This window comes from Poromitra crassiceps (genome assembly GCF_964638095.1).
Source record: "Poromitra crassiceps genome assembly, chromosome: 2".
NCBI classification, from domain to species: Eukaryota; Metazoa; Chordata; class Actinopteri; order Beryciformes; family Melamphaidae; genus Poromitra; species Poromitra crassiceps.
In genome coordinates this window covers 75,522,452-75,549,162 of record NC_139624.1, presented here as the reverse complement: position 1 = coordinate 75,549,162, position 26,711 = coordinate 75,522,452, and the positions used below count along the sequence as shown (strand labels likewise).

At 42.1% G+C, this 26,711-nt stretch overlaps 1 protein-coding gene across 2 annotated transcripts in view; it reads right to left on the bottom strand.

The window, feature by feature from the left end:
• The window catches only part of mllt10 (MLLT10 histone lysine methyltransferase DOT1L cofactor), a 124,862-nt gene extending 102,141 nt beyond the window's left edge, over positions 1-22,721 (bottom strand). For both annotated transcript variants that reach the window (XM_083658225.1, XM_083658226.1), the window contains exons 1-2: positions 22,397-22,721; positions 19,572-19,651 (exon numbers count right to left, since the gene is read on the bottom strand). In XM_083658225.1, coding sequence (XP_083514351.1) covers positions 19,572-19,651; positions 22,397-22,559 — 243 coding nt within the window. In that variant the 5' untranslated portion in view covers positions 22,560-22,721. The remainder of the gene's footprint in view (positions 1-19,571; positions 19,652-22,396) is intronic.
• Positions 22,722-26,711: the final 3,990 nt, after the last annotated feature.

The window sequence follows — 26,711 nt, the reverse complement described above, 5'->3', positions numbered from 1 at the left end:
CGGACGGATGCGATGCGATTTCCTCATTTTGCCCAGTGACTATTTCTGTGTGTTTGGCTCCTTTTTCTCTGATCAGGAGAGTGCTGTCGCCACCTAATGGGTTTGTAAAATAGGTTATCGACCTCCAATAGCTACAATATTGTTAGAGGCGACGTAAGAAGCTTAGATCGACACCCCCCCGTCAAAAAAACAATTTGGAGTTATGACGCCATTTGGCGTCGCTGGCACTGTACGGTAAATTTCTAATGACGCCATATGGCGTCGCTGGCACTGAACGTGTTAACAGTCCGAGTGAGTGGCAGGTCGAACGTCAAAGGCACTTCATCCATATTTATGATCTGCTCCGGTTCGATGGAATATTCCTTGATCTTCCTTTGTGTGAATTCGCCGAAGTTTGTGATTTTCTCCTGGTAGTCGGGGGAGGGAGTTGATGGCCGAGTGGCCGTTTGCTTACCGTAATTACCATATGTAAGTGGTCACGCACAGAGGGGATTGTCGGGAAAGAGATGGCTGTTTGAGGAAGCTCCCATTTACCGTATTACCGTAACATTTCAACAAAACAACATAACACAACACCACCGTTGTTTATTTTTACAGTGCACACAGTGTCCGCGGTGTGGTGAAAAGAGGGCAAGAGAGGAAATTAAAACAGAAGTGGATTTATAGTTAGAAAGAGTGCTAAAAAAGAGAGATTTTATTTGTATTTTTTTTTTTTTTTCTGAAAAAATCCATAGATAAGACGCACCGTTATATAAGCCGCAGGGGCCAAAAAACGGGAAAAAAGCCGCGGCTTATAGTCCGGAATTTACGGTAAATCAAGACCAGCAAGAAGCTGCAACCAGCAGCGCACGCAGGGGCCAGCGCTGCTGGTTGCAGCTAAAAAATATTGTTTTGCCAAACAAAATTCCTTGGTTTTCGCTGTTCTATTGAAGGAAATTATTTTTGAGGTGTGACTACATCAGAAAATATTAGCTTCAGTCAGTGATGTGCATGAAATGTTTAATTTCACAAAAGGCTCATTATCTCAGCTTCTAGAAAAAAACAGCTGTTTTTGGTTAAATCAAGCTATCTTCTCCGGCTGATAACTAAAGAACGGAAAATGATATCAATAAACCTGTTTTTGCTGATGATAGAAGAGAGTCTCTTCGTTCTTTTTGCGTGTTCGGTGTTTACATAGTAATATCACACAATATTCTGTGGGCCTCGAGAAATCACTGAAAACGCTCTGAAACTCTGGCACTGGGAGCGTCCGTTCTCCAAAAGTGGCTGGCACTCAATGAGTTAATAAGCGCCCGGGAAATTAACGTTAATGTTAAGACACCAATTTCACAAATACGGACGTCTGCAACGTTACTTTACGGAATGGCATCCACAGGTCAATTCGCTTCTGTCAGCAGAGACAAAGTTGAACTGTTGGAAAGGTTTTACTTGTACTTTGGGACAGGAATAACTCATTGTGTCATCTATTGAGCACACAGCTTATGACTTTATGTCTTCTGCTTGGGCGGAGTCTTGATGCTTATATAAAACTGATATGGAGAAATGTACTGCATTTTCAGCGAGGCAAGGCTTTTTCTCGCCGAACCACCGGCGCGCGGTCCCCAGCGCGGTTGCCCTCCAGCCTATGGCATATTTGGAGTTAAGCAAGTCAAAGCAAAACCCAGGCTTTTCCACACCTCTGATTCACCTAACGTTAACACTACAACCCTGAAATACACGTTACCAAACGTTTTTTTAGAAGGCTGGCAACGCTAGGCTGTCATGAAAGTAAAAGGTCACCATGTCTGTAAATTACTGCTTGCAGTTGCACTCAGAGCATGTATGTGTGTAAATTAGACCTACCTGTGTGCCTTGAAAATAAGGTGGTTCAAAATAAAGTGGCTAAATGCAACCTTTTTCTTCATGTTTTTTTATTAATAAAAACAGGTAATTAAAATTATCAATAATTATCTATAGACTGATATGAAAGATGTTATATCAATATACTTTTAACTATATCGCCCAGCCCTACTCATGATATAATATACAGTCTCTAGTGTATGATTCAACTTTTCCCATGTTCTAATCTAGTGTAAAAAAGCAAACAAACTGAAAAAAGAAAAGAAAAAAAGAAACAAAAATCGCAATAAATCGTAATATCGAATCGCAATAATCGTAGAATCGCAATACTTAAGAATCGCAATATATATCGAATCAGCACCCAAGTATCGTGATAGTATCGAATCGGGAGATAAGTGAATCGGCACAGCCCTAGTAAAGGGGTCTTGCCTTCTTGCCAATGGCATGTACAGTCCTAAACATCTTCATCTTCGTGGTGGTCTGCTCTGACATGGCTAGTACAGTCTACAGTGCAGCCACGGATGGTCTTGGGAGGAGAGGCTCCGATTGAGACCGGGACAGAGACATGCAGCCAAAGTGACACTTGCTCTGTTCATGGTCACGAATGCTTTCCAGCTTCATTGATTTACTACCGATGACGTGTTGTTTCTGTTTTTCTCTTTGGCGACAAACTCCTCAATACAGCCCCAGCATCCAGCATCATACTGTAGCCACTAGCCAGTCTCCATGCACAATGCAATGAAGATGGCAAATGGACAGCAGACTAGCGGTTGCGACATCGGTAGACAATGGTGAAAATGAGGCCGAAGATGTCGCGAAAGGAGAGCTTGGGGGCTGCCAAAAAGCGACTGTCGTAAGACCGAAATATATTTTTATTTTACATGACTATTTTGTCACCCGCCACGTGGCGGACAGACCTCTCAGTGTCACACGCCAAACATAAAATCTGGTCGCCAATGGCGCTTGGCGGGTGTTAATTCCGGGCCCAGTATGGAGGTATGAAAAAATAGATACCACACCAAGTAATGTTGTGCCCGGTCGTGTCAATATTGTGGTGCGGGCCGCCAAGGTATTGGAAACAATGGCAGGACAATCTACTGGTTTATTTCAGAATCAGATCGTTTGAGACGAGGGGCAGCAGTCTCACTGCGCTGCACTCATGTGAACAGAGACAGCCAGACACAGAGCATAGGCGTAGGGCTGGGTTAAAAAAATCGATATATCGATATTGAATCGATATTCATGTGAAGGAACAAGTATCGATACATAAATCCCAGTATCGATCTTTTAAAATGCATTTTACAAAAAAAAAATAAATAAATAAATAAATAAACAAACAAACAAACATAGGCTATAATATTATAGGCTGTGTTTGGTAGTTAAAACATAGTTTCAAGTTGACGTTTATTTATGTTTGTAGTTGAAACAAAGAGACAGAGTAGTTGTGCGCACATCCAATCCTCTGTCAGGCCAGGTGCTGGATATTCATAGTAAAAAAGAAGAGTGAAACAACGTTTCGACCAACAGGTCTTCTGATGAAGACCTGTTGGTCGAAACATTGTTTTTAAGTCATTAAAATACTCTGGGAGCTGCAAATCAGTGTGCGGATTTTCTTCTTCTTTTTCACTTGTAGTTGAAACAAAAACATAAATACTGTAGGCTACATGTGCATTGTGCATGCACCATGAGCCAGATGTACAGACCTCAAATCTGTAACTTTGCACTATAATGTTTGTGAACTGGAAATGTTCATGAGCTGTATTTTATTTTATTTTAAAGCATTTATAATTTATGAAACACTGTTTACAACATGCTGCTGTTCAATGATTCTGTTGTATAATGGAAATCTAAATTTGTTTGGCTTCTCACAGAAGACTGTAAAGAAAGAGACAGAAGACTGTAAAGAAAGATAAGATGTTGAATGACTATGTTGGTCATGTTTAAATAAAAAAGAATTGAATGAATGATGTAACTGCTTGCTTTATGGTCAATTCTTAATGTAAATATTAATATTTTTTAACAATGCAACAGGTTAGAGGGTTCCTTGTACAATTTACAGCATTAGTTCGTTGAGAATCTCTTCCATTATCAAAGCAAAACTGGTATTCTAACTAAAATATCGATATCGAATCGTATCGTATCGGAAATCCTATCGACTTGGGACCTTGTGTTAGGGCTGGGCGATATATCGAATATACTCGATGTATCGCGGCTTGTGCCACGTGAGATGTAGAAATGACTATATCGCGAACATTCGAGTATAATTGTCACGCATTTTTTATAACTTAAGCCGCCGGCATGACTCGCTTCACGTTTCCTCTTGTCAGCTCTCCCTCTCAAGCCTCTCAAGGGAGAGCTCTGTCACACTCAGGGAGGGAGGGGGAATCACATGGATATGTCAAACGCGTCAAACCGCGTCAGACACACCCGTCCTTAACCTATGTCTTAACCTATGTGCGATTCGAAATCACGCGTCCGCACCATAGACTGGCGAAACATGGCCGCCCCCAGTGTGGCTGTTGACAGTTTCAAATTATAACAAAACAACCACTATTGCGATTTGCAATACATGTCCCGCAAGGTTTCTGAGATTAGGGGAAAGTCTGAGCTGGCGTTACGCTAAACCAAACGTGGGGAGGAGGCAGCGGATTTGTTTTGGCGTTAACGTTAGCTGTTGTGATGATGGCTAACGGGGCTAACGTTAGCTAGCTGGTTAGGCTATCTAGTTGCAGGGCAGCGCTCCACAAGCTTGTTGTGACCAAAACCCCTGCATTTAAAGCATTTCATACTCCCAGAGCTGGCGTAAACCATAGAGAACCTCATGCATTAGCCTACTCAAAATGAAACGTCCAGGGTTTGTGTCTCCAAAATCAACTAACGCTAACGTTACATGCAAGCTAACGTAGCTAGCTGCGGAGCAGTCATGATCTATAAGGAAAACGAATGCGCACATAGCCTACATAATTGTCAACATCACATACGTGTATTTTCTTTAATCTAGACTAGAGGCATCATTTTTCAGTCAAAAGTGAAACGACACAGATATGATGGCGTATACAGTGAGGCTTTCCATGCCTCACTATAGAACTGGCCCCATGCAAAATTCAGACCGCTTATATGTTGCCGTCATGCCAATAAGAGTCTAAATGTAATTTTTTATGTTTTATCTGCAGACTAAGCAGCTAGGCTTTCGGTTCTATAAAAGCCATTATTTTTTGTATTGACTATTGAGTGATACACTTTACTAAAACAATCATATTATATCAGAAGTGTTGTTTGTGTTCACAGTGATGTCAGATTTGCTTAGGTCAGAGCTATGGAATATTAAATCATCCATCTTTGCTCACTATCTGCCCTTTCTTCTTCTTTTTTACCCCAGGTGTGCATAAAATACAGGTTAAGAACTTATGGAAAAGTCATGGAAATCCATTGGTCAAAATGTGTATGAACCCTGAAGGGTTAAATTGAGCATTTATGAGAGATTTCAAAAATATCGAGATATATATCGTGTATCGCGATATAGCCGAAAAACATCACGATATTCTTTAGAGGCCATATCGCCCAGCCCTACCTTGTGTATCGTAATCGTATCGGGAAGTCAATGGCGATACCCAGCTCTATGTAGGCGTGGTCAGTGCACCGCGGCCTGCAGCCTGGTGAGAGACAGTCAATACACGCTCCGCACCACACGGGAAAACTTGAAATAGTGTTGCACCTACTTCACCAGCAAGGGAAATGCATTAGGCTATAAAGAGTTATTTTAATCGGGTCGGTTATATGATCGGTTAACAAGCCGGGGGGGATGATCGCCATCCCTACTCGCGGGCCACCTGCAGTACTACCTCCACGGCCCACACTTTGGGAATCACTGCCCTAGACCAAATCAGGTGCGAAGTGCGAACTTCACTTCCTGACTGTCCCCAGAGACCTGGGTTAAATTATACTTTGGTAATGTTTGTTCTAGTCTATTTCTGTGTCTGATGGGTGAATTTCTCAACCTTTATTTAACAAGGTAGTCCCACTGAGATTAAAACTCTCATTCAAAGGCAACTGGGCCAAGACGAAAGCAGCATCAAGGCAAACACAAAAGGTACAGACAAATACCATACAACACACAAAAGGTACAGAGAAATACCATACAACACACAAAAGGTACAGAGAAATACCATACAACACACAAAAGCTACAGAGAAATACCATACAACACACAAAAGCAGACTATAGGGGAGTAAATCAAAGAAAAATCAAAGCTTGCTACCTAAGTGCCAAATGGGAGTATTCCAACAGCAGACCAGTACAATCAACTCCACAAGGCAGTATACCTTGACTAAACATAGTATTATCTAACTCTTGATGACTGTGAATGATTGTTATCTGTCTGTCAACAAAGTCAAGGGTATCAGATAAAGTATGCCCTCCACTTCTGCCGTTTCTATATTGCACTCTTACATACATACATTAGGGCTGTCCCAAACGATTATTTTCTTATCGATTAATCTAACGATTATTTTTTCGATTAGTCGATTCATCTAACGATTATTTTTTATTTAATTTTTTTATTATATAACAATAAATTTACCCAAAACAAATAAATAACCAAAAACTTCTCAATTTCAGTATTTTATTTAACCATCTCATTCTCTTTAACAGTCCAACATAAAATCTCTCAAATAAAATTAAAGCAAGAGCTTGTCCTCAAATAAAATGAATATAGTGCAATTCAAAATAAAATAGTAGAATAAATTAAATTCAAGGCACTTTCAGGAGGAATACCAAAAACCTTGTGCAATGTCAACTGAGTTTAGCAGCAGTCCAACATAAAATCATCTTACAGTACAATGGTGTGCAATTTTCAGTAACAGTGCTCTTAATTTTGGAGAAAGACAAAATGCTCCATGTAAGATGGTCACACATCATCCAGACACAAGACTGTGTCTGTAGCATCCACACCCAACATCTGGGGCTTGCACCAACTGGTCTTAACTATGCCTGGTCGTAACTCCTACGTCGGTTAAGACCAGTCTTTAGAGTGGACTACTGCACCAACAGGGCTATTACGTTTGGTCTAACTACGCTGGTCGTAGCGATGCGCGTCCATGTGAAAGCATGGGAATGCCCACTGGAATGCGGCACGCGACCTGTTTAGAAGAGTGTGCTGACGTCAAATGACGCTGCGCTGATGGGTAAGCGCTAATGTTAGCGGCTAACTGTTGCTTGTCGTTACTTTAAGTGGCAGTAAAACGCCACTGAATGACCAAATTGATTTAACTTTTAACCATTTCGATTTCCACTTTCCATACGGACCCCCAGTATTGGTTAGTTGTTTATAACGTGACTATATTTATAACGTACTCCGGTTTCCAGTTTATAACTCTGGTCTACAGCCAGAGTGCTGAGGGGTTGTAGCTATTGCGCAACACACAGATTCAGCCCTCCGCAAACCGGAGTACGTTATAACGTTATGAATATAGTCACGACGTTAACAACTAACCAATGGTGGGGGTCCGTATTGAAAGTGGAAATCGAAATGGTTAAAAGTTCAATCAATTTGGTCATTCAGTGGCATTTTACTGCCATATAAATTAACGACAAGTAACAGTTAGCCGCTAACATTAGCCAAATTATTTTTGTTGTGTGACGATTATGACGCGTCAAGGCACGTAGCGTGCGTCGATGTAATTACTAGGGGTGGGACAAAATATCGATACTCACGGTATCGCGATATTTCCACTTGCGATACGTTATCGATACACTGGCACCAAGTATCGATATGTTTATTTAAAAAAAAAAAAAAAAAATTTTTTTTTTAAATAAACAGGCTAAAATATTATGCTGTGTGTGGTAGTTGAAACATAGTTTCAAGTTGACGTTTATTTATGTTTGTAGTTGAAACAAAAACATAAATACTGTAGGCTACATGAATTTAAATGTTTGCTCATTAATATCTACTTTTAGAAATTATATAGGTAGGTAGGTTATATAGGTTTTCTTGTTTTAATAATAATAATAAAAAGACTTAAAGCAGCTATGAGCAACTTTTTCGATTGTTATTAAACAGTATAAATTTAATATCAATGCATCACATCTTACCTCTAATAGTCGACGATACCAACGCAGATTAGTCTCGCTTGAAGCCCGAGTGAATCGGCCAGTGTTAGTGTGTCTGTAGCCAGGGCAGATCAGGAAGTGAAATGAAACGGTTTGCAGCAGCCACTTCGGCCATAACCACAAAATAACTTCCAAAAAACCGTTAGAATATAACGAGAGATGTTCCCGCGAGTATGCGTGGCGTTCACATTGTTTATGTTATGTTGCTAGGCAGCGCAAACGGCGTAAGAAGGCAGCTGCGTTTCACTTCCTGGTTTCACTTCCGCGTTTCACTTCCGGGTTACCCGGTCCGGTCGCTCTAGAGAGCCCCCTGTTGACGCGAGTTTAGACAGACTATAGACTTAATAATCACCTAAGGGAGCAATCTCAGATACACACGGCTTTGGTCTCGTCGACTATTAGAGGTAAGATGTGATGCATTGATATTAAATTTATACTGTTTAATAACAATCGAAAAAGTTGCTCGTAGCTGCTTTAATGTGTAACTTTTCCTCCGTGGTATCGAAAATGTTATGAGTGAGTGAGTGAACTCTGAGAGAGTTCATGTCAATTCTGCTAATAAATACATAATACCTGCTTCTTGCCTTTTAGGGGTATTTTTTTCTCTTCAGTTACACAGGTATCGTGATGTATCGTCTTCCAATATATCGATTATCGCAGAATCGCTGTATCGTGATAATATCGTTATCGAGGGCCAAGTATCGTGACCATATCGTATCGTGAGCTACTCAGCGATTCCCACCCCTAGTAATTACGTAGTCGACGTCATCGATTACGTCGACTCGCTGGGACAGCCCTAACATACATATATACCTACATACATACCTACATACATACCCTGGGTAAACCCAGCCTCCATGTGACCTCCATGTACTATCAGTCAGTCACGAAGCACTTACCTAATAGCTAGCTAGGTATTAGGGATGTCGAAAAAAATTTCAACATTAAAATGCGCTGTTTGACTGTCTGTGGCCCATTAAACAATTACCATACAACAAATGCTTTATTTTTTCATGAGAAAGTGTTTATTTTTACATCTGCAAGCAGAAAAAACACAATAACAAAACTAAAACACAAGTTGAATCCTCCATCCAGCACACTAAACAAAAGCATTCCTCTGATACTGTAGGTTAGGAGCTGCCCACATTGATCAGAAGGGGTAAACGCTGGCAGAAACTAGAACGATCGCACCGCGGATATATGCCTCCGCCAACAAGTGAGCAGTCAACATCCATGTCTGGTGGATGATGTCTTGGTGATTGTTAATTCCGGGCCCTGATTCCACCCCACCACCGGCACGTGCCGTGCGCACAGACAAACGCACTTTGCTTTCAAATGCCCGGCAGCAGCAGGCAGCAGCCACAGACTGAGCTGCGGACCTGAAAGTGCTCGTGTTGTAAACATGAAACTAACGTACGCTTCATTCCTAATTTCAACCCAGTGTGAGTAACGTTTCAAGTGTTCAAGTGAATTAAATTCAACTCGTTGGTTATAACGTTATGAAGTAGCAGCAGTGACAGACACGCATAGCTCTGCTTGGTGAACTCAGAGAGCAGGGAGACGTCCGCGTTGAGCCCACCTGAATATAGGGGTGGGCGATATGGCAAAAATATCATATCACAATTTTTTTCAGGCAGGATCACGATCCACGATCTTATCACAATTCTTTTTCATATTGGTTTTTAAGACTATTTTGCAAGTTACTGAACAGTACAAGTACAACCAAACTAATTCCAGGGTTCGTACGGCCATGAGAAACCTAGAAAACTCATGGAAATTTAAAATACAATTTGTTTTATAAATATTTTCATGTCATTCATTTACACTGAGTTTCCAATAATTCATGTGCTAGAAAAGAATGTTCACAAGCATGCAAACACTATCTATCTATCTATTAGGGATGGGCGCGAGTACTCGGGTACTCGAGCACTCGTTCATAACGTCAGTATTCGAGTAACGTTTCTGCTGTTCGGGTACTCGCCCCACTCCCCACGCCGTTAAAAATGGTCTAGAAGATCTACACACGCATCGTCATGTGGATCTGGCAGCAACCAGCAGCCAGCAACTGCACGGCCGGGCGTCAAGTCAGCCAGAATGTACAACTACGTCATTCGCTTTGTTGCTTTAAAAATAAAACGCTTATTGTAACCTTATTTATTTTGAGTAATGCGTTACAGCCACAGTTTCATGCCATTTAACATCACAATGAGTATTTTGATACAAGGATGCTGCTTCCTTCGTTGAAATACATTTTCTCCTCCAACGTGCATCAATAAGCTATTTACTTTTGTTTAAGTAACATTATTTAGAAAGTTTTAACCAGAAGTTTTCCAGCTCTTCCCGAAAATGGTGCCTGTAGATAGATATTCTCCCGAATGAGAAGCACGCTTCTTCATAGCGCACGCCCGATAAAACTAATTCAAAACGTTGCACTAGTTTACTGACTACACTGTCGTTTCCCATAACGTTAGTCACAAGAAATGTGGAGAAAGAATCACTTTTTGGGAGACAATCGCTTCATGGTGATCACTATTCAGCAACAATGGACATGTATTGGAAATCAAATGCCTTCGCTTGTTTCACAACTTGTCTGCTCCAAAGCGTTAATCCAACCATCGGAGATACTGTCTAAAGGTAGGCTTTAGATGTTAGCTTAGCGTCACGTAATATCACAGGCAGTCCCTCTCCTGACAAAAAATGCTCCAGGTAGCGCTTTTTCCATGCAAAAATGCAAACGTTATGTGTGAACACTGAACAGCCCCATACACAGCAAATTACCCCTGCTCAGTCTGCGTTCTTATTTAACTCATTGAGTGCCAGCCACTTTTGAAGAACGGACGCTCCCAGTGCCAGAGTTTCAGAGCTTTTTTCAGTGATTTCTCGAGGCCCACAGAATATTGTGTGATATTACTATGTAAACACCGAACACGCAAAAAGAACGATGAGACTCTCTTCTATCATCAGCAAAAACAGGTTTATTGATATAATTTTCCGTTCTTTAGTTATCAGCCGGAGAAGATAGCTTGATTTAACCAAAAACAGCCGTTTTTTTCTAGAAGCTGAGATAATGAGCCTTTTGTGAAATTAAACATTTCAAGCACATCACTGACTCTGAAGCTAATTTTCTGATGTAGTCACACCTCAAAAATAATTTCCTTAAATAAAACAGTGAAGGCCAGGGAATTTTGTTTGGCAGATTAATATTTTTTAGCTGCAACCAGCAGCGCTGGCCCCTGCGTGCGCTGCTGGTTGCAGCTTCTTGCTGGTCTTGATTTGCTGCTGGTGGGCATCGGATATTCTGGCTTGCGTTTGCCAATCCTGTCCTGCTGTCTGGGTCAGTGTTGTGTGCTGCTCTGCGTGCCCCCCCCCCCCCCTCAACTGCAAACCCCTCCTCCGTAGGAGTGTCTCTGGTGGCTTTCTGCTGCGTTTGCTGTGCACAGTGAAGGGTGCGCTACATCCAGCTTTTTTACAGCGTTCCGCGTGTGTTTGTCACCGGCTCCCATGCTTCCAGTTGAGAATAATAACAACTCCACGGCTGATCATGCGGATGGGCTGTGGCAACGGACATGGAGGGGCTCAATTGTGGGAGCAGATTGGCTGCTGCAGGCACAGTTAACGTTATGCTTCATGCATATCGATGCATACGGATGCGATGCGATTTCCGTTTCCCCAACGACTTCTTCTCTGTTTTTGCCTCAACTTTCTCTAATCTGGAGAGCACTGTCGCCACCTAATGTCTGTAAAATAGGTTATACACATCCAATAGCTACAATATTTGTACAGGAGATAAAGGAGGCTTTGATCCACGTCCCACCGTCAAAAAACGTATTTGACGTCGATCGACGTCCTTGGCACTCTACGTCACTATTTACTTTGACGTCGATCGACGTCCTTGGCACTCAATGAGTTAATTACCATAGTAATCACACAGCCCGCCCCCCCCCCGCGCGAGTACTCGAGCACTCGTTCATAATAGAAGGAGAGTACTCGACTATTTAAATTGCTTAAAATGCCCATCCCTACTATCTATCTATCTATCTATGTATCTATCTATCCATCCATCTATGTCTTGGTTCACTGTTATTTATACAGTAGGTTTGGGCGAAGGGACGAATATATTGGCTAGCTGCGATTGAGTTGCGTGATTGTCATTTGTCAATTTGCTAATTTAATGGAGAGAGAGAGAGACCGACAGACAGAGCGTGGGGACAGAGCAGAGACATGCGGCTCAACACACACACACACACAGCGTTGAGCTTTAAGCAGTGAGAGAGAGGCGGGGGGGAGAAAATAAGGTGGAGCAGAAACGCGCTCTCCTGAGAATACGAGGCAGCAGGATGAGGGCAGATTAGGAGCAAATATGCGTCCTCGCATTTAAAATAACTGCCAAGTCCGACTGAAGCAAATGGAACTCAAACTATCAAAAAGAGCAGCCGAGATTCAGACACTTTTTGCGCGAGTTCCGCTCTATCTGCCTGTTTGTCTCTCTGCCAGTGCCCGCATGTCTGTTTAGTGTGCGTGTGTGTGTGTGGCTTGTCATTTTTAACGCTGTTCATTGTAACGAGCAGAGCGTGTGTTTAGGCTATCGTCCGGCTCCGTCCCCAAATTAATTAACGCTATGATGATACACCTGGGATGACGGGAGGTCCTTCGTGTTAAGGCAAGCCCTGGTTAAAGGCCGGGTTTTCCGTGGGGAATATGAATATATATTAAATCTCACGCCCCTAAGGTTTTAGAATCCGTTGAAATTTTTGAAATTGGTTGTTTACAGCCTGAGATATCACCAGAAATCCACTCTGTGTGTGGGGGGGGGGGGGGGTGGTGGGGGGGGGGGGTGCGGGGACTCGAAATACTACATTTCCCACAATGCACTGGGCTCGCGTGGCCTTCGTTTCCATGCCCACCCCTCAGGCGTTTGGCTGATATCAAACTCCAGTAGGTGGCGGTAATGCACATATATGTTTGCCAACCGCCATAAAACTCAAAGAAGAAGAAGACATGGAGAGAAGACATGGAGAGAAGAAGAAATAAATCGAAAATAAATCGAAAATCAATTGCCTCCAAATTGCACCAAATGTAAACGGTAGTATATATGTCGGGAGATGTCTTCATAAATTTTTTTTCATGCATTTTAAGGCATTTTCGTAGGATTTGCGCGCATCTGATGTTGTAACTATTTTCTGTAAAAATGTGTAAAAACGGGTACATTGCTCAGCGTTGATTTCGTTACTTCAACCCACCTACTACTAGATGTAAAATTTGACGAGCTTTCCAATGCCGCCAGTCCCGTGTCGATTAGTGCTTCCGTTCCCGAGATAATGGTCTCTTTGCAAGGAACTATGGGAAGCTAATATTAGCTACAGCAGGCTAGGCGGTTGACAAGATGGCTGCGTTTTTGTTTTGGTCAAGGCCTCTGAAGGGGCGTGGAGGACCTCTAGAGGCGGGACCATGGCCAACAACAGTTGTAGTTCATAGGTGCACGACTTCCGCAAGGCGGACTTAGGCCAGATGACGCGAAACGCGTCGGCTGGCCCAAAAAATATGTGAGAGATGCTTGATATCTCTGGCAGTGAATATCCAATTTCAAAAATTTCAACGGATTCGAAAACCTTAGGGGCGTGAGATTTAATATATATTCATATTCCCCACGGAAAACCCATCCTTTAAGTGTGTGTGTGTGTGTGTGTCAAACCAACTACCCCTCCGCTCCGTGTTGTCATGCTGCTGCACTTTGCAAAGTGAAAAGGGGGAGGGGAGGAAAACTTGGGAAGCGTCTTTCACACATAGAAATGCAACTGATAGAATGTGCACTGCGTGTAGCGCGATTCTAACGATCTGTCTGGAAAGGCAGATCGTGGAGCCATTCTGATCATGAACGATCTAAGATCGTCATATCGCCCACCCCTACCTGAATAAATTAACATTTCGTGCAAATAATAATATCCGCACTCCATGTCTAACGCTACTTTGACTGCTATGTTGGACTGACAGCAGTTGGATGAAAATCAGGACAGATGAGGAGCTTTTTGTCACGAATTTATAATCCTGGAAGAGTTTATCCCCGGCGGTGCTGACCTCCTATTTTCAACCCAATGTGAGTAGCCGACATGTTTGTTTGTTCCTCTGTTTGGCTGTAGTGTGTTGACTGCTGTGTGTCACAGCGCTGCTGTTGTCTGATAAAGTGATATTCGAGCCACCTCTTGGCTGTGGCGTCGAGAACGCACAACGTTACCGGAGTTCTTTTTTTTTGTGCCCCTTCCCAGATTTAGTTTTGCAACTTGTGTAACAGGTAAAAAATATACTTCTATAAATTCACGGGTACAGGCAAGGGTAAAAATGAACTAAGCGCAGGCGGGCAATGCTTGAGAACAACGTAGAGCCATGTATGTTTTTGTGTTGCGCTCAGACTGAATTCAGTCACTTATGGTAATCTTGTGCATGACGTAGGCGGGGTGTTTGTATTGGTGGCGGAAGCCAGTTTGGTTAGGCAGACAGAGGCAAGAGGCGAGATTGTATGGAGTAGGCTACTTTGCCCTTATGTCAAACAGTTTTACGCTTCGTTTCTCTACATAACCAACATGTTTCAAGTATGCATACCGCATTGTTTGATGCTACAGACTGCACAACAAACATTCAAAACTCTGCCGCGGAGTCAACGTGTTAGATTGGAGAAGTCAATGTTAGCTGGACGTATTATAACACTGTATTGTTTGATAGAAGTGGTACTTAGTAAAATATTGGAGAAAATTGTATTTGATCAGATACACAATTATCTTTCTGATAATGACTTAATGGCATTCCACCTGTACCGCAATGATACAAATGTCTGATAGCTGGCTCACTTCTATCGATAGTTCTAACCTTGTTGGCACTGTATTACTTGATTTTAGCGCAGCTTTTAGATGTGATCGACCACAACATTTTGATCTCTAAACTTACCTCTTATGGTTTTAATCCCTCTGCAATTTCGTGGCTTAGTAGTTACTTGTCTGACAGGTCGCAGAGAGTATTTTTTAATGGTTCTTTATCAAATAGTAGGGTCTTGAAACACGGGGTCCCCCAAGGGAGCTGCCTTGGACCTTTGCTATTTTTAATTTTCACTAATGATATGCCTTATGTACTCAAGAAGGCTAAAGCTGCTTTCACACATGTCTGGAATTCAGGAGTTATCTAGAGGCCATGCGGATGGCTGTCATGTGTGAATGTGTGCATGTGGCTCATGCGCGCTCCCGCGGAGCCTCCTCCTAACCGCAGGTAAGTGTACCCCCAGCCGTAGTCGCAGAAGCGTATTGTCCCCCCCCCCCCCCCCCCCCCCCTCCAGAGCTCCGTGAAGTAGTCAGCTCGTGAGTGCATGAGGACAGAGACATCGTGACAGATTATTATTATATAAATAGTCGATGTGAATGAGCGAGCATGTCATGTCTGCTTCGCACAGCACACACATTTAATAAGCATTTTTGGACGCGAGGGTCGTCCCGCTTCCCAGTATTGGACATCGGGTAGGGTATCTGGATCTGGTTGCGTTCATGTCTTTGATTTAACGTTTACACAGCGTTTGTGAAGATTAAATGGCAGAACCGCAAATTCCAAGTAGCGTCAAGTCAGGCAGTATAAAACGAAAACTTCCGGGTATAACCTTCGCAAAAAATAAAGTAAATGCACGTGTAATGTTTTTTTGTGTGTGTTTCGAAAGATACAGAACGGAGATAAACTGGAAGAATATCTGCTCCCTTCGAAAAGTCAATTTTAACCCGTAGTGAGTCGACATTCAGATTTTTTGTTACTAAGTAATACAACATTTATTTTATTTTGAAGGTAAAAACGACTAACTTCCTGTATTCTGTATAATTCTAGTAGGTTTGATGCATTTTAGGACTGAACATAGCAAAGACCTGTTTTGTTTGTAGTGCTTGCGACTCGAGGAAATCGATGCATCTGGGCGTGAGTTGTAGGGTTGTTTAATTAATTACTAACGTTATGCGCAAACGATTATATGCCGTGAACGTTAGGCAGTTATCGCCCATTATGTATTTTTAGTTTTCACAACATTGTGTGGTCATGCCCAAATTCCCCCACCCCCGCCGCCTCTCTACTTTACAAACTCTGCGGAGGTGCTACTCATGTGAGAATGCAACATGCCTCATGTGTGAAAGGGTACACTTCACGTATCATCCGGGGCAGGCTCAGTGGGGAGCAAACCTCACCTGATCCGGAGTTCATGTGTGAAAATAGCTTATGATGACTATGTATGCGGAAGATTCTACTCTTTACTTCGCGGCCTCTACATGTACAGAGCTCAACCAGGTTTTGTCTGAAGAGCTGGTCATTTTATACAATTGGATCAAAGCAAATAAACTCATATTCAATGTATCTAAAACTATGTGTATAATTTTTGGTTCTAATCATAATTGTCAGACAATCCTAAAATTAGTTTACTAATAGAAGGCAGTGTTTCCCACAGGATTTTGAGTATTTGTGGTGGGGGACTGCAGATCCCCTAGGGGGGTGCGGGGGCATGCCCCCCCGTGAGATTTTTTTAAACATTTTAAAGTAAAATGCATGAATTTGGTGTACTTTGAGAAAGCTTAAAGGTCCCATTCCGTGCAAAAGCTGTTTTTACTTGTAAATGCATATACTGTATACTGCTGTCAGCCCTCCCTGTAATGAGTGGTCACAACCTCAGAACTGCCACAGTTGGATTTGTCCCTATCCAGCTTCCCCCTGCAGTCTCCTTCAAGCCACACTCGATTTTGTGCGAGAACCATAGTTTTGGTGATGTCAGGCAGGACTTGTTACCCTGGCAACAAAGCGTTGTGGCCGGCCGGCGCACAGCGCGCGCACGCCCTAGCCCCCACCCTAGCCCCCACCCTTCCCTGTGTTGACATTGCTCCAGTACTCTACTGACCGACAGTAGCGCTGCTAATTTCCACTCGTCTTGGCCTTATCTGCCTTTCACTTTCACACAAAACAAGGAGACGACTTGGAAGTGAGCCAGGATGTAGGACTGAAGTGGTAAGTTCTGAAAATATGTGTCTCATTCCAGCATCGGTTGTACCTAGCAGCTAGGAAGCGCTAACGTTACTTACCACCGGCTCGGTAACATTAGCACTTGCTATTAGCCTAGCAGCACAGCTGCCTTTCATAGACATGAACAACCGATGAATGACGAAGGCACACATTTTCAGAACTTGTAACGTTAGTCCAACTTGCTGACTTCTCCAAGCCCTCATTTTGGTTTGGTCCGTGTAGCCTTTGCTAGGAGAGGCACACTATAGTCACAAGCATTTGGGAAGTTAGCTAACTAGCTACATTAGCTGTTGTGTTGTGGCTTGAGTGTGAAGCTCCCCGGGCAGGGCGGGGAGCTGTAAAACAATTATATAAACGAGCAAGGGATTGTCAAAACGAATTTGACCATCGATAACAAACGTGACTTGGGCGTAACAAGCAAAGGCTATCAATTGATATATCAACATCCCCCTAGCTATCTATCCCCTAGCTCCGCTCGGCCCGGGCTGTGCCGGGACATTTCCTTCGGCGGCTGGCCGAGCAGGGCATCACGTACCGCGGCCAAACACAAAAACTCCTCGCGCTGCCCTCCTGGAGTATTTTCCAGAGGGTGGGGTTTCAAGGACAGGACCTAAAACAGAGCGTTTCATACAGAGGCTGAACTGAAGGGGGCAGTGAGAGCCAGTACAAGATAAACTGAGTTTTTTCAACTATGAATGATGCAATAAGTTACTCTACTGGAGGCCAACAATAAAATAATAATACATCATATTAGCAAAATATGGGCCCTTTAAGAGCAAAATTAAAAGGCTAGATCTATGAAGAACATGTCATCATTACTGTGCTGTGGGTTTACAATGACAAACTAAATTTCTCCCTATAGGTCAGGGATACTCAACTTGCTTTGCCACTTTTGTGAAATGATAGAAGGCGAGGGGCCAGTTAATAAACAAACAATATAAATTTTTCTGTAGCGGATTGTATGTTTTTGGGGTGTCAGCCGGAGTTTAGGCTAACAATGTTGTGCACACCGGATAGTTAGTTAGGTTAAGTACATACATAAGTGCCTGGGTAGCGAGCAGATGGCGGTATTTGACAATTTAGCAGCTAAATCATAGATTATTGAAAGATATTCCATATTCCAGACTGAAATGCTATAACAGAAGTATTGGCCAGAATGACATGAACATTTATTGGACACTTATTCAGCGGATATCTTGCATGTTGCGTTCAGGTGCACTGTCAAATAGTCAACATCTTTTTGTGGCGGTCCAAATCCTTTTGTGGCGGCCCGCCACAAATTCCTTTATGTATGGGAAACACTGGAAGGTCAAAGTATACAGCAAGTAAAAACTGTGAAGCTTCTTGGACTTTGGCTTGATAGCTCACTGTCATCATGGTCTGAGCACATAAAAAGGGTGGTTGCCAAGATAGGTAGAGCAGTTGGCATTACTAGAAAGTGTGCATCATTTGTTACACCATTATTACTTCGCCAAGTTGTTTCTACATTAGTTCTGTGTCATTTGGATTATTGCTCTGTGGTATGGTCATCTGCATCTAACTGTCTACTAGGGAAGTTACAAGTAGCACAAAACAAGGCAGCAAGGCTGGTCCTGGGGTGCTCCCCCAGGTCTAGCGTAGCTGGCATGGATATTAGTCTTTCATGGCTTAGTGTTGAGAAAAGGCTAAAGGCCAATCTACTCATATTTTTTCATAGTTGTTCAAAATCAAACTCCCAATTTTCTTGTCAATAACGTAATTTATAGTTAAGAGATTCACACACACTCCACGAGATGGGCGAGTGGTGGTCAGATGAATTTACCTAGACCTAAAACCAACTACATGAAGAAAACTGTCATATACAGGTCCATAGCCACTTGGAATTGTCTACCACACAAAATTTGTTCCATTAAACGGAGAGCTTGTTTTAAAAGGATGCTTAGAGCTAATTTACACTCACACTAATAAATATCGTATCACATCACTTTTCCATTCATGATTTGTTTTTTATAAGTACAGATTGTCATATAACGAAGTGTTATTTTCTGTCTTACTGGCAAGCTAGATAGCTGGCTGACTAAGCTAATGTTTGTCTTAGCTTAGATTTGTTGTTTTTCCTGTCTTCTTTTCTTTTACTATGTGTTTTTGTATTTTAACTATTGTGTGTCATGTAATGTATATTGTCTTGGACCCCAGGAAGACTAGCTGTGGTCTAGGCGGCAGCTAATGGGGATCCTTTTAAACAAATAAACAAATAACCAGCCAAATAGCCAGAAAGACTGCTATTCGCCTCCTGTGTGAAACGGTGGCAGTTTGGTTAGGTTGAAAGTGAGCGACTGACTTTCTACCCTGTGTGATTAATCACAGGTAACGGGTCAGGGCACGGGTCTTATATTAACAGGTCTGGGCAGGGCCGGTTTTGAATTGATTTTGAGATAATCATGGGTAACGGGGCGGGCACGGGTATTATATTGACGGGTCTGGGCGGGCACGGGTTTGCAAAATTGGACGCGTGCAGGAGTCTGGTATGTTCTGACATATTGTCCGTTGTCTTTGTCAGAGAGTGAGCCCCTGGTCCTTTACACAAAGATGATGAATGGGTGTACTGTTTGGCTCACCACGCGGGCTGCTCTCTCCTGAGATTCACACTTTCTGCAGAACCATGGTCCAGTGGGCACCTGCACAATTCCATAGCAGGCTGCAGAGAGAGAGAAGAGATGGAGGGAAACGTGAGACAAAGCAGAGTCTGACATCACAACAACAACAAAAGATCACATTTTATTCCAAAATGTACAAAAAAAGGGAAGAAAAATATGGTGTCAAACCTTTTGACTGGTAGTGTATCTTAATGGATATTATGCAAATATTCTAGGGGAGTATTTACGTATAACTGAACTAAAAAAAATTGGGGGCCAGCAGCCAGGCAGCACACATAGACGGTGGTCTGCGGACCTGATAGACGCCGTTTTGTAAACATGAAACTTCGTACACTTCTTTCCTAATTTTCAACCAAGGGTGAGGAAAGTGAATTAAAGTCGTTTAATTTGTTTATAATGTTATTAAGTAGCAGCAGTCACAGATACACCGCTCTCAGCCTCCACTATTAGTGGGGGGCTCAGCATAGCGTTAAACGTTATGGTGAGTGTTATTTTAGTCACATCGCTACTGTTGTCTGATATTCTTCGAGCTACTACACAGCAGCATCGCCACAGCCTGCCGATAACGCACAACGTTATTACCAGAGTTTAAATATATATATATATTTTTTTTTTTTGTATCAATAATCTATAATTGATCGTTAATTTTCTGAATTTCGATTATGGACATTTATTCAGATGCTCATCCCTAGTCAGTACAGGCAGCGCTACCCTAAATATGGCAGTACTAGCCTAAATAGCCTACTTCTACACAATTTTGGATTATCTCTGATCTGACCACCAGAGCCCATAATCCAATGGAATAAACAGCTATAATCCAGATTTTTTAGAACAAACACACAAAAGGTTATTGAGTTCAAATTAAGAAATGTGTGACTCAACATGCAGTACAAATTACCGTATGTGGTATTCTGCATACACTGTGTCCCATTCACTATAATAATGGAGTATGTGATAAAAAAAAATACTGTAAATAACAAGATGTTTGTCAAACATATTGTCATATTTTACAAAATCAAAAATGCTTACTGTAAATATCACCGTCCAATAAAACCAACTTTCCTGTCTAACTCTTATTAAATTAGTTTCAAGACAAACCTGACCTTAATTAAACACGTTTCATATAGACGGTTTTAACTTGACAACAATAACAACCATCACAACCCACCTGAATATCCGGTTTACTTCCTGTATACATAGCTGAGCGCAGGCTGATATTCGGCTCATATTAAATGTTAACGTTAGGCCGTGTCTCTGACAGACACATTAACAACGTAGCCTATTTCGGTCTTTATGTAGCCTATTGTAGTAGTTAGTTGTTGTTGTTGATAGTTGCCATAACAACCACCCCTGTCGGAAAGACGTGCACACGCTGGGTCTAGTAGGAAGTGTTGTTGTCTGGTCCGCGGAGCTAGCCTGAGAGGCTAATAAAAGTTACATGTAAGTACATGTTACAGAGTAAGCTGACTATCAGTACGTTATTGCATGCATAGGCCTATCTTTACATAAAAAAAATAGAAGTAGGCTATGTCAGTATTTCCCCTGAACAGCTGAGAAAGTGGACACTGTCAATAGTTAGCACTGTGAAGCTGATACAATTCAGGTGGCGGTAATAATGCAACATTTAAGGATGCCAACCGCCATAAAACACAGAAGAAGAAGCTGAGAAAAAGGAAATGCTGTGGGGTTGCAGCTGGTGAAAACCGTCTATAGTCATGTTGCTTAAGTTGACAGGCTATCTAGCTAACACAGTTTTGTGCGACTTCATTACACAAAATTACACACAAAAAACAACAACTTCAAATAAAGTCACAATTTGTTGAAAATTAATCTGTCATATTGTTTTTTGAGGCCGTTACTAGAGATGTTTAAAGATTCTATGCAGGCTTAGTCCACAAGTGACATGCCCCTACAAGATATGTTAGTTAATTTGGCAGTTATTGACTTGCAGTCATGTAAACAAAACAATGTCACTGCAAGTGCAAACATGCATTTGCACCGGTTCAAAGCTGCTGACTTGTATTCTTGCCCAGTGTATGCGTAATGGGCGTATGTAAGCAAGGGTATTAGATTTGTAAACACAGAACGTCATGAGTGAGCTTGTAGTGAGGACTAGTCTAGTAACCCTGCTGTCAAACCACCACATGAAGCTAAGACAACGCCTTATTATTTGCAAGTAAATTTGCCAATAACAAAACACTATTTTGTTACTCAAAGCGGCTGCATATCAGAATAGATAGACTAACTGCCCTGCTGCATGAATGAAGCATGACCTCAGCATGGCCTTGGTGAGAGCAAGTTTAAAATCATGTGTCTGGACTGTTGAATTGTGTGTGTGTGTGTGTGTGTGTGTGTGTGTGTGTGTGTGTGTGTGTGTGTGTGTGTGTGTGTGTGTGTGTAATATGCACGAATGATGAAAACAAGCAAATGAGGGGGACATCAGCTAGAAACTGAGGGGACTCCTGCAATTACCCTCTCCCGGTTAGCATCCCTACACTATCCCCAAATCATGACAGTCAATAGCCTACGTTGTCTCCTTGACGATTTTTGCTAAATCATTAATTAGGCAGTTTCATGGGCACAGGAAGTTCAAAATAACTGAAGATAAGAAGAGACATGCGCATGGAGCTGTCATGACAGCGTTTGGGAGATTGCCTGACATACAGTGGAGGTCTGCAGCCAGACCCCCCTCAGCCTGACGGGCTCCCCATAACCTTGCAACCAGATAACACGTTAGCTTGCAAGCTAGCTGCTAACTAGCGTTGCTAACACTTTTATCTTCTTACCTTGGTGCACAGCAACGTTGCAGCCATGTCCATCGCAGTACACCAGCGGGTTCTCCGCCCAGCCTCTCTCGTCAGAGCAAACACAGCAACCTCCAATCATCTCCTTCATGTTATTCACCGAGAAGTCGTTGTCCGCTGCCACACACCGCTCGCCGGAGACCATCTACGGATACGAAGAAAGCGGACATGCGGAGGACGACAAGATGCACCGAAAGCTTCGCGAAAAACGTCCCCCTCCCCCCTGCTATGCCGCTTTAGGTTCCACTCGGTCTAAATGTCATGTTTTAGTCGTGTTTACATGTCTTTTCGACAGCGTATTTTTCACCAAAACATCCACTTCGCCGCGCGAGGAAGAAGAAGGGACCTCGTCTGGAACAGGAAGTGCGTAACACGTAACGCATTTGTATGTGTGCGTGCCTCTGACAGGAAGTAAAGGACTGATGCGATTGGTTCCCAGAGAGCGCCTTGCCATTTTGGTTCCACATGGCCGAGATGCTTTGAAACTTTGTAGAACCATGCGGCTGTTCCACTTCATTTTTACTGTTTGTCAACATTGCAGCAGCGTGGAGGTAGGTAGGCAGAGGAACAAAGTAAAAGACCTAGCCTACTAAGTGAAGCAGCTGAACAATTAAGAAGAATTAAGAGCATGCTGGGAGAGTTGTGTGTGTGTGTGTGTGTGTGGGGGGGGGGGGGTGGGGGTGGGGGGGGGAGGAATTTAAGTTGAAATATGGCTTTCTATAAATGTATGATGGAAGACAGATTTTGCTGCGTTGGGCAGATGCTTTTGAAAAACAGGCCTATAGTTTGCATTGCATTGCTAAACACCCTTTTTGATTTGAGGGTATTTGTCTATATTCACATTATTGACATAAATATGGACGCTGTGTCCCCACCATTGACACATAATGGTCTATACCGGTATGAAGAATTTGAAGCAAAAATACCAACCATGTTATGCTCACTGGGAAGTGGGCACAGAATAGCTCTAAAGTCTGATGCTTTTTTTTTCAAAAGTAGGCTAAATGGGCATGACTATTTTCAAACAGGTCCCTAGACCTCACATCACATCGAGATTTCAAGCTGCAATTTAAATACATCAACCATTTCTTACTAATTTGCCTCTAATGGCAATAATTTTGTTCCTGTCCACGTAGCTTAGCCAATGAGGAATGTAAGCTGGATATAATCAAATATAGTGGCTGTTCAAGGTAGAAACCCCTAGTGCTCAATGGTCCAAATGGCTAAACTTTTGTATGAATTCCCTATTATGACCACAATCAGTTTATCACTGTCTGACTGCAAGGCAAGACTACTTTAATTGTATAGCACAGGGGTTTTCAAAGTGGGGGGCAGGCCTCCCCAGGGGAGATCCAAACCATTTCAGGGGAGGATCAGTGAATGTAAGTGAAAAATATTACCTAAGTTATTACATTAGTTATCAAAAGGGATCGCATTTGGTTAATCAGATAGTTCAGAGATACAGTAGTTTGAAGGCATTTTATAGTGTTTCCCACTTTCCCAGAGTCAGAAACAAATAAATGCCTTCAGACAGACCTTTCGTATGTATTTGGTCTGAAGTCTTTCAAACAGCAATATCAGGCTATCTTGGCTCAATTGTTGAGTGTCTCTGGGGTCAAATAAAATGATAGGCATCCAGGAATATAGAGCTCAACAGTCACGTGATGTCTCCAGTCCTGGAAGAGAATTCCCCATTCATTTTCTCAATACAAATTTAGAAAAATCCTTATATAACGAGTTTTAAGGCTGGAACCAAGCCAACAAGTGACCTACTGAATCGTGAGTGACCATAAAACATTTCACTTTGAACAAAAACAAAAACAAAAAATGGGAGGGGGGGGGGGGGGGATTCGATTTTTCTTTCCGGGCAGGAAACGTCACATGACTGTTGAGCTCTTCTGAGCAAAACTAGCCAAGTTAGTTACCTACCTTTGCCTTAGGGAAAGCCAATAGTCTCCGACTTTGAAAACCCCTGGTATAGCACATTTCATGCACTGACTGGGGCAATTCAAAGTGCTTTAGTTGAATGATAATAATACAGTAAATGTAAAAGATTTCCATTTAAGATTTTCCATTCCATTTTTTATTTAACTTTATTGTAGATAGGCTTAAATGCTGTGTTTTCTTTACATGTTTCTGACATGGTTTCTATGTCTGACATATTTTATTTTTATTTTTGACTAGACTCGTTCTCTTGTGTGTTTTACTGAGATGTACTGACATTGGCTTCTGCTGTAACACAAGAATTTCCCCCAGGAGATTAATAAAGTACTCTATCTATCTATCTATCTATCTTTAAAAAAGTGCAGAAGTAATATCAGGCTAGCAAAAGTACAGACAGGCAATACAAAATATAAATGACGATATATATAAATATACATGAAGTCTTGACGATGGTCGCAACGTTCATCGCAACGCCTGTCGCTGAAAGTATAAACACTTGTCGTTATCATCGACAATGGAATGTGGTCATGGTCGGTTGCAACGACCATAAATCGCTGGACTCTAAACTGCCCTTTACAGTCATGTCTGATCAGATACATGGGGATTAAGAGCTCCAGGGTCCTAAAGACACAGTGTTCTGCATGTGAAAGGATATTCTTGCCTTTCTTCTTTCCCTATTTCTGCACACTGTGGTACCTAAACAGTCATGGAATTGTAGAAATTGGGTATGGCAACAAAGCTGAGACTCTTGTGAATCAAAAGAGCCCAATTGCATTCACATGTGATAAAACATGGCCTCATAGTAACCATTTCAATGTGATTACAGCATTTTTTATTTTTTATTTTGCTTGGCCGCCAGGGGGAACCAAACCTGCTGTATGGGTATAACATCATCCATCTCTGGATTTACATTAATTTACACTTCGCATTATTTTCTGCTTTAAAAAATCACTTTCTTAGGAGCATTGCTGAAGTGAGGTTCGGAGCTGCCAAGTGGACAAACACAGTTAAGTAAGGGATAATGTATACTGAGCCGGTGATTACTGTGGAAATAATGACCGACAGGTGAAGATTGAGCCCGACGCGCAGCGGAGGGCTTAATCATTCACCTGAAGGTCATTATTTCCAGTAATCACCGGCTCAGTATACATTATCCCGCTTAGAACACGGCCTACAACTAAATCATTCAATAATCTGACAAAAATAATTATTCAAATAGATTTTTTAATAGCGTTTTCAACACAAAGCGGTTTCATTCGTAATTGGCACACAAGACACCACAGCTGCAACTGGTTGGCCTAATTAGTAGTGTTTGCTGACAAAAAGCTCTTATCAACTGATTAATCCAGGTGTGGCAGAGCAGCGGTCGGTTGTCGAGAAATAATGACCGGTGAATATTGTTGATTGACCAATCAGAATCGAGTATTCGAGAGAGCCGTGTTCTAATGCTATATATATATACAGTATATATATTAGAGATGCGTGGATGAGCTTTTATGCCATCCTAATCTGCGTGTATGCATGAACCGTCCGCCCACCATAAATCCGCACAAATTATTTCATACTATTTATAGATCCGCGCCCGCCATGCACCCGACGCTATAAACGCTATAAAACGCTATAAAAGGAGCGAACTTACGGTTTCTGCTGCCGTTGGTGCAATCGCTGCAGTCCAAGACTCCAAATAAACTTCCATGCTGTATTATGTGCAGTTCACCACTTGCCCTCATGTAGCTTTCTTGGCTAACGCTATAGCTTTAAGTTTAGTTTACTGGATTGCCTCATTGTATGGGGAAATACGCATCTTCTCGCATCTTCTCTTCAAACATGTCTTCAGCGGAAACTCCTTTTTGAGGCAAAATTCCACCACAGTGACATCATTGATCATATATGGACGAAAAGTGGAGCCGTCCACATGGCTATTGTTTGGTTTACGGCCGTGGGTCCTTTGGGGGATCTACAATAGGCGACTAAGAATGTGCCTGACGAAAAATGTATCTTAAAATACGTTCACAGACTAGAGAACATAATTAATATTATTTTTCCTCATTAATGATACATCGTTTCAACCGCCCGCAACCCATCCGCTATTAATCAGAATGTTTATTTTTATGATCTGGCCCGCCCGCGGGGCGGGATATCCGCGGTCAGCGCGGTTATAACTGCGGCCCGCGCATCACTAATATATATATATATATAATATATATAATATTATATTCAACTAAGCATTCATACAAAAACAAAATATAAGTAAAAATGGCAAGTGCAGTCAGTCAGCTTTACTTTGGCTATATGAATACTTCACTGAGGCAGGGCCCCGAACTTAACCTGCTTAGGGCCCCAGATGTACAGG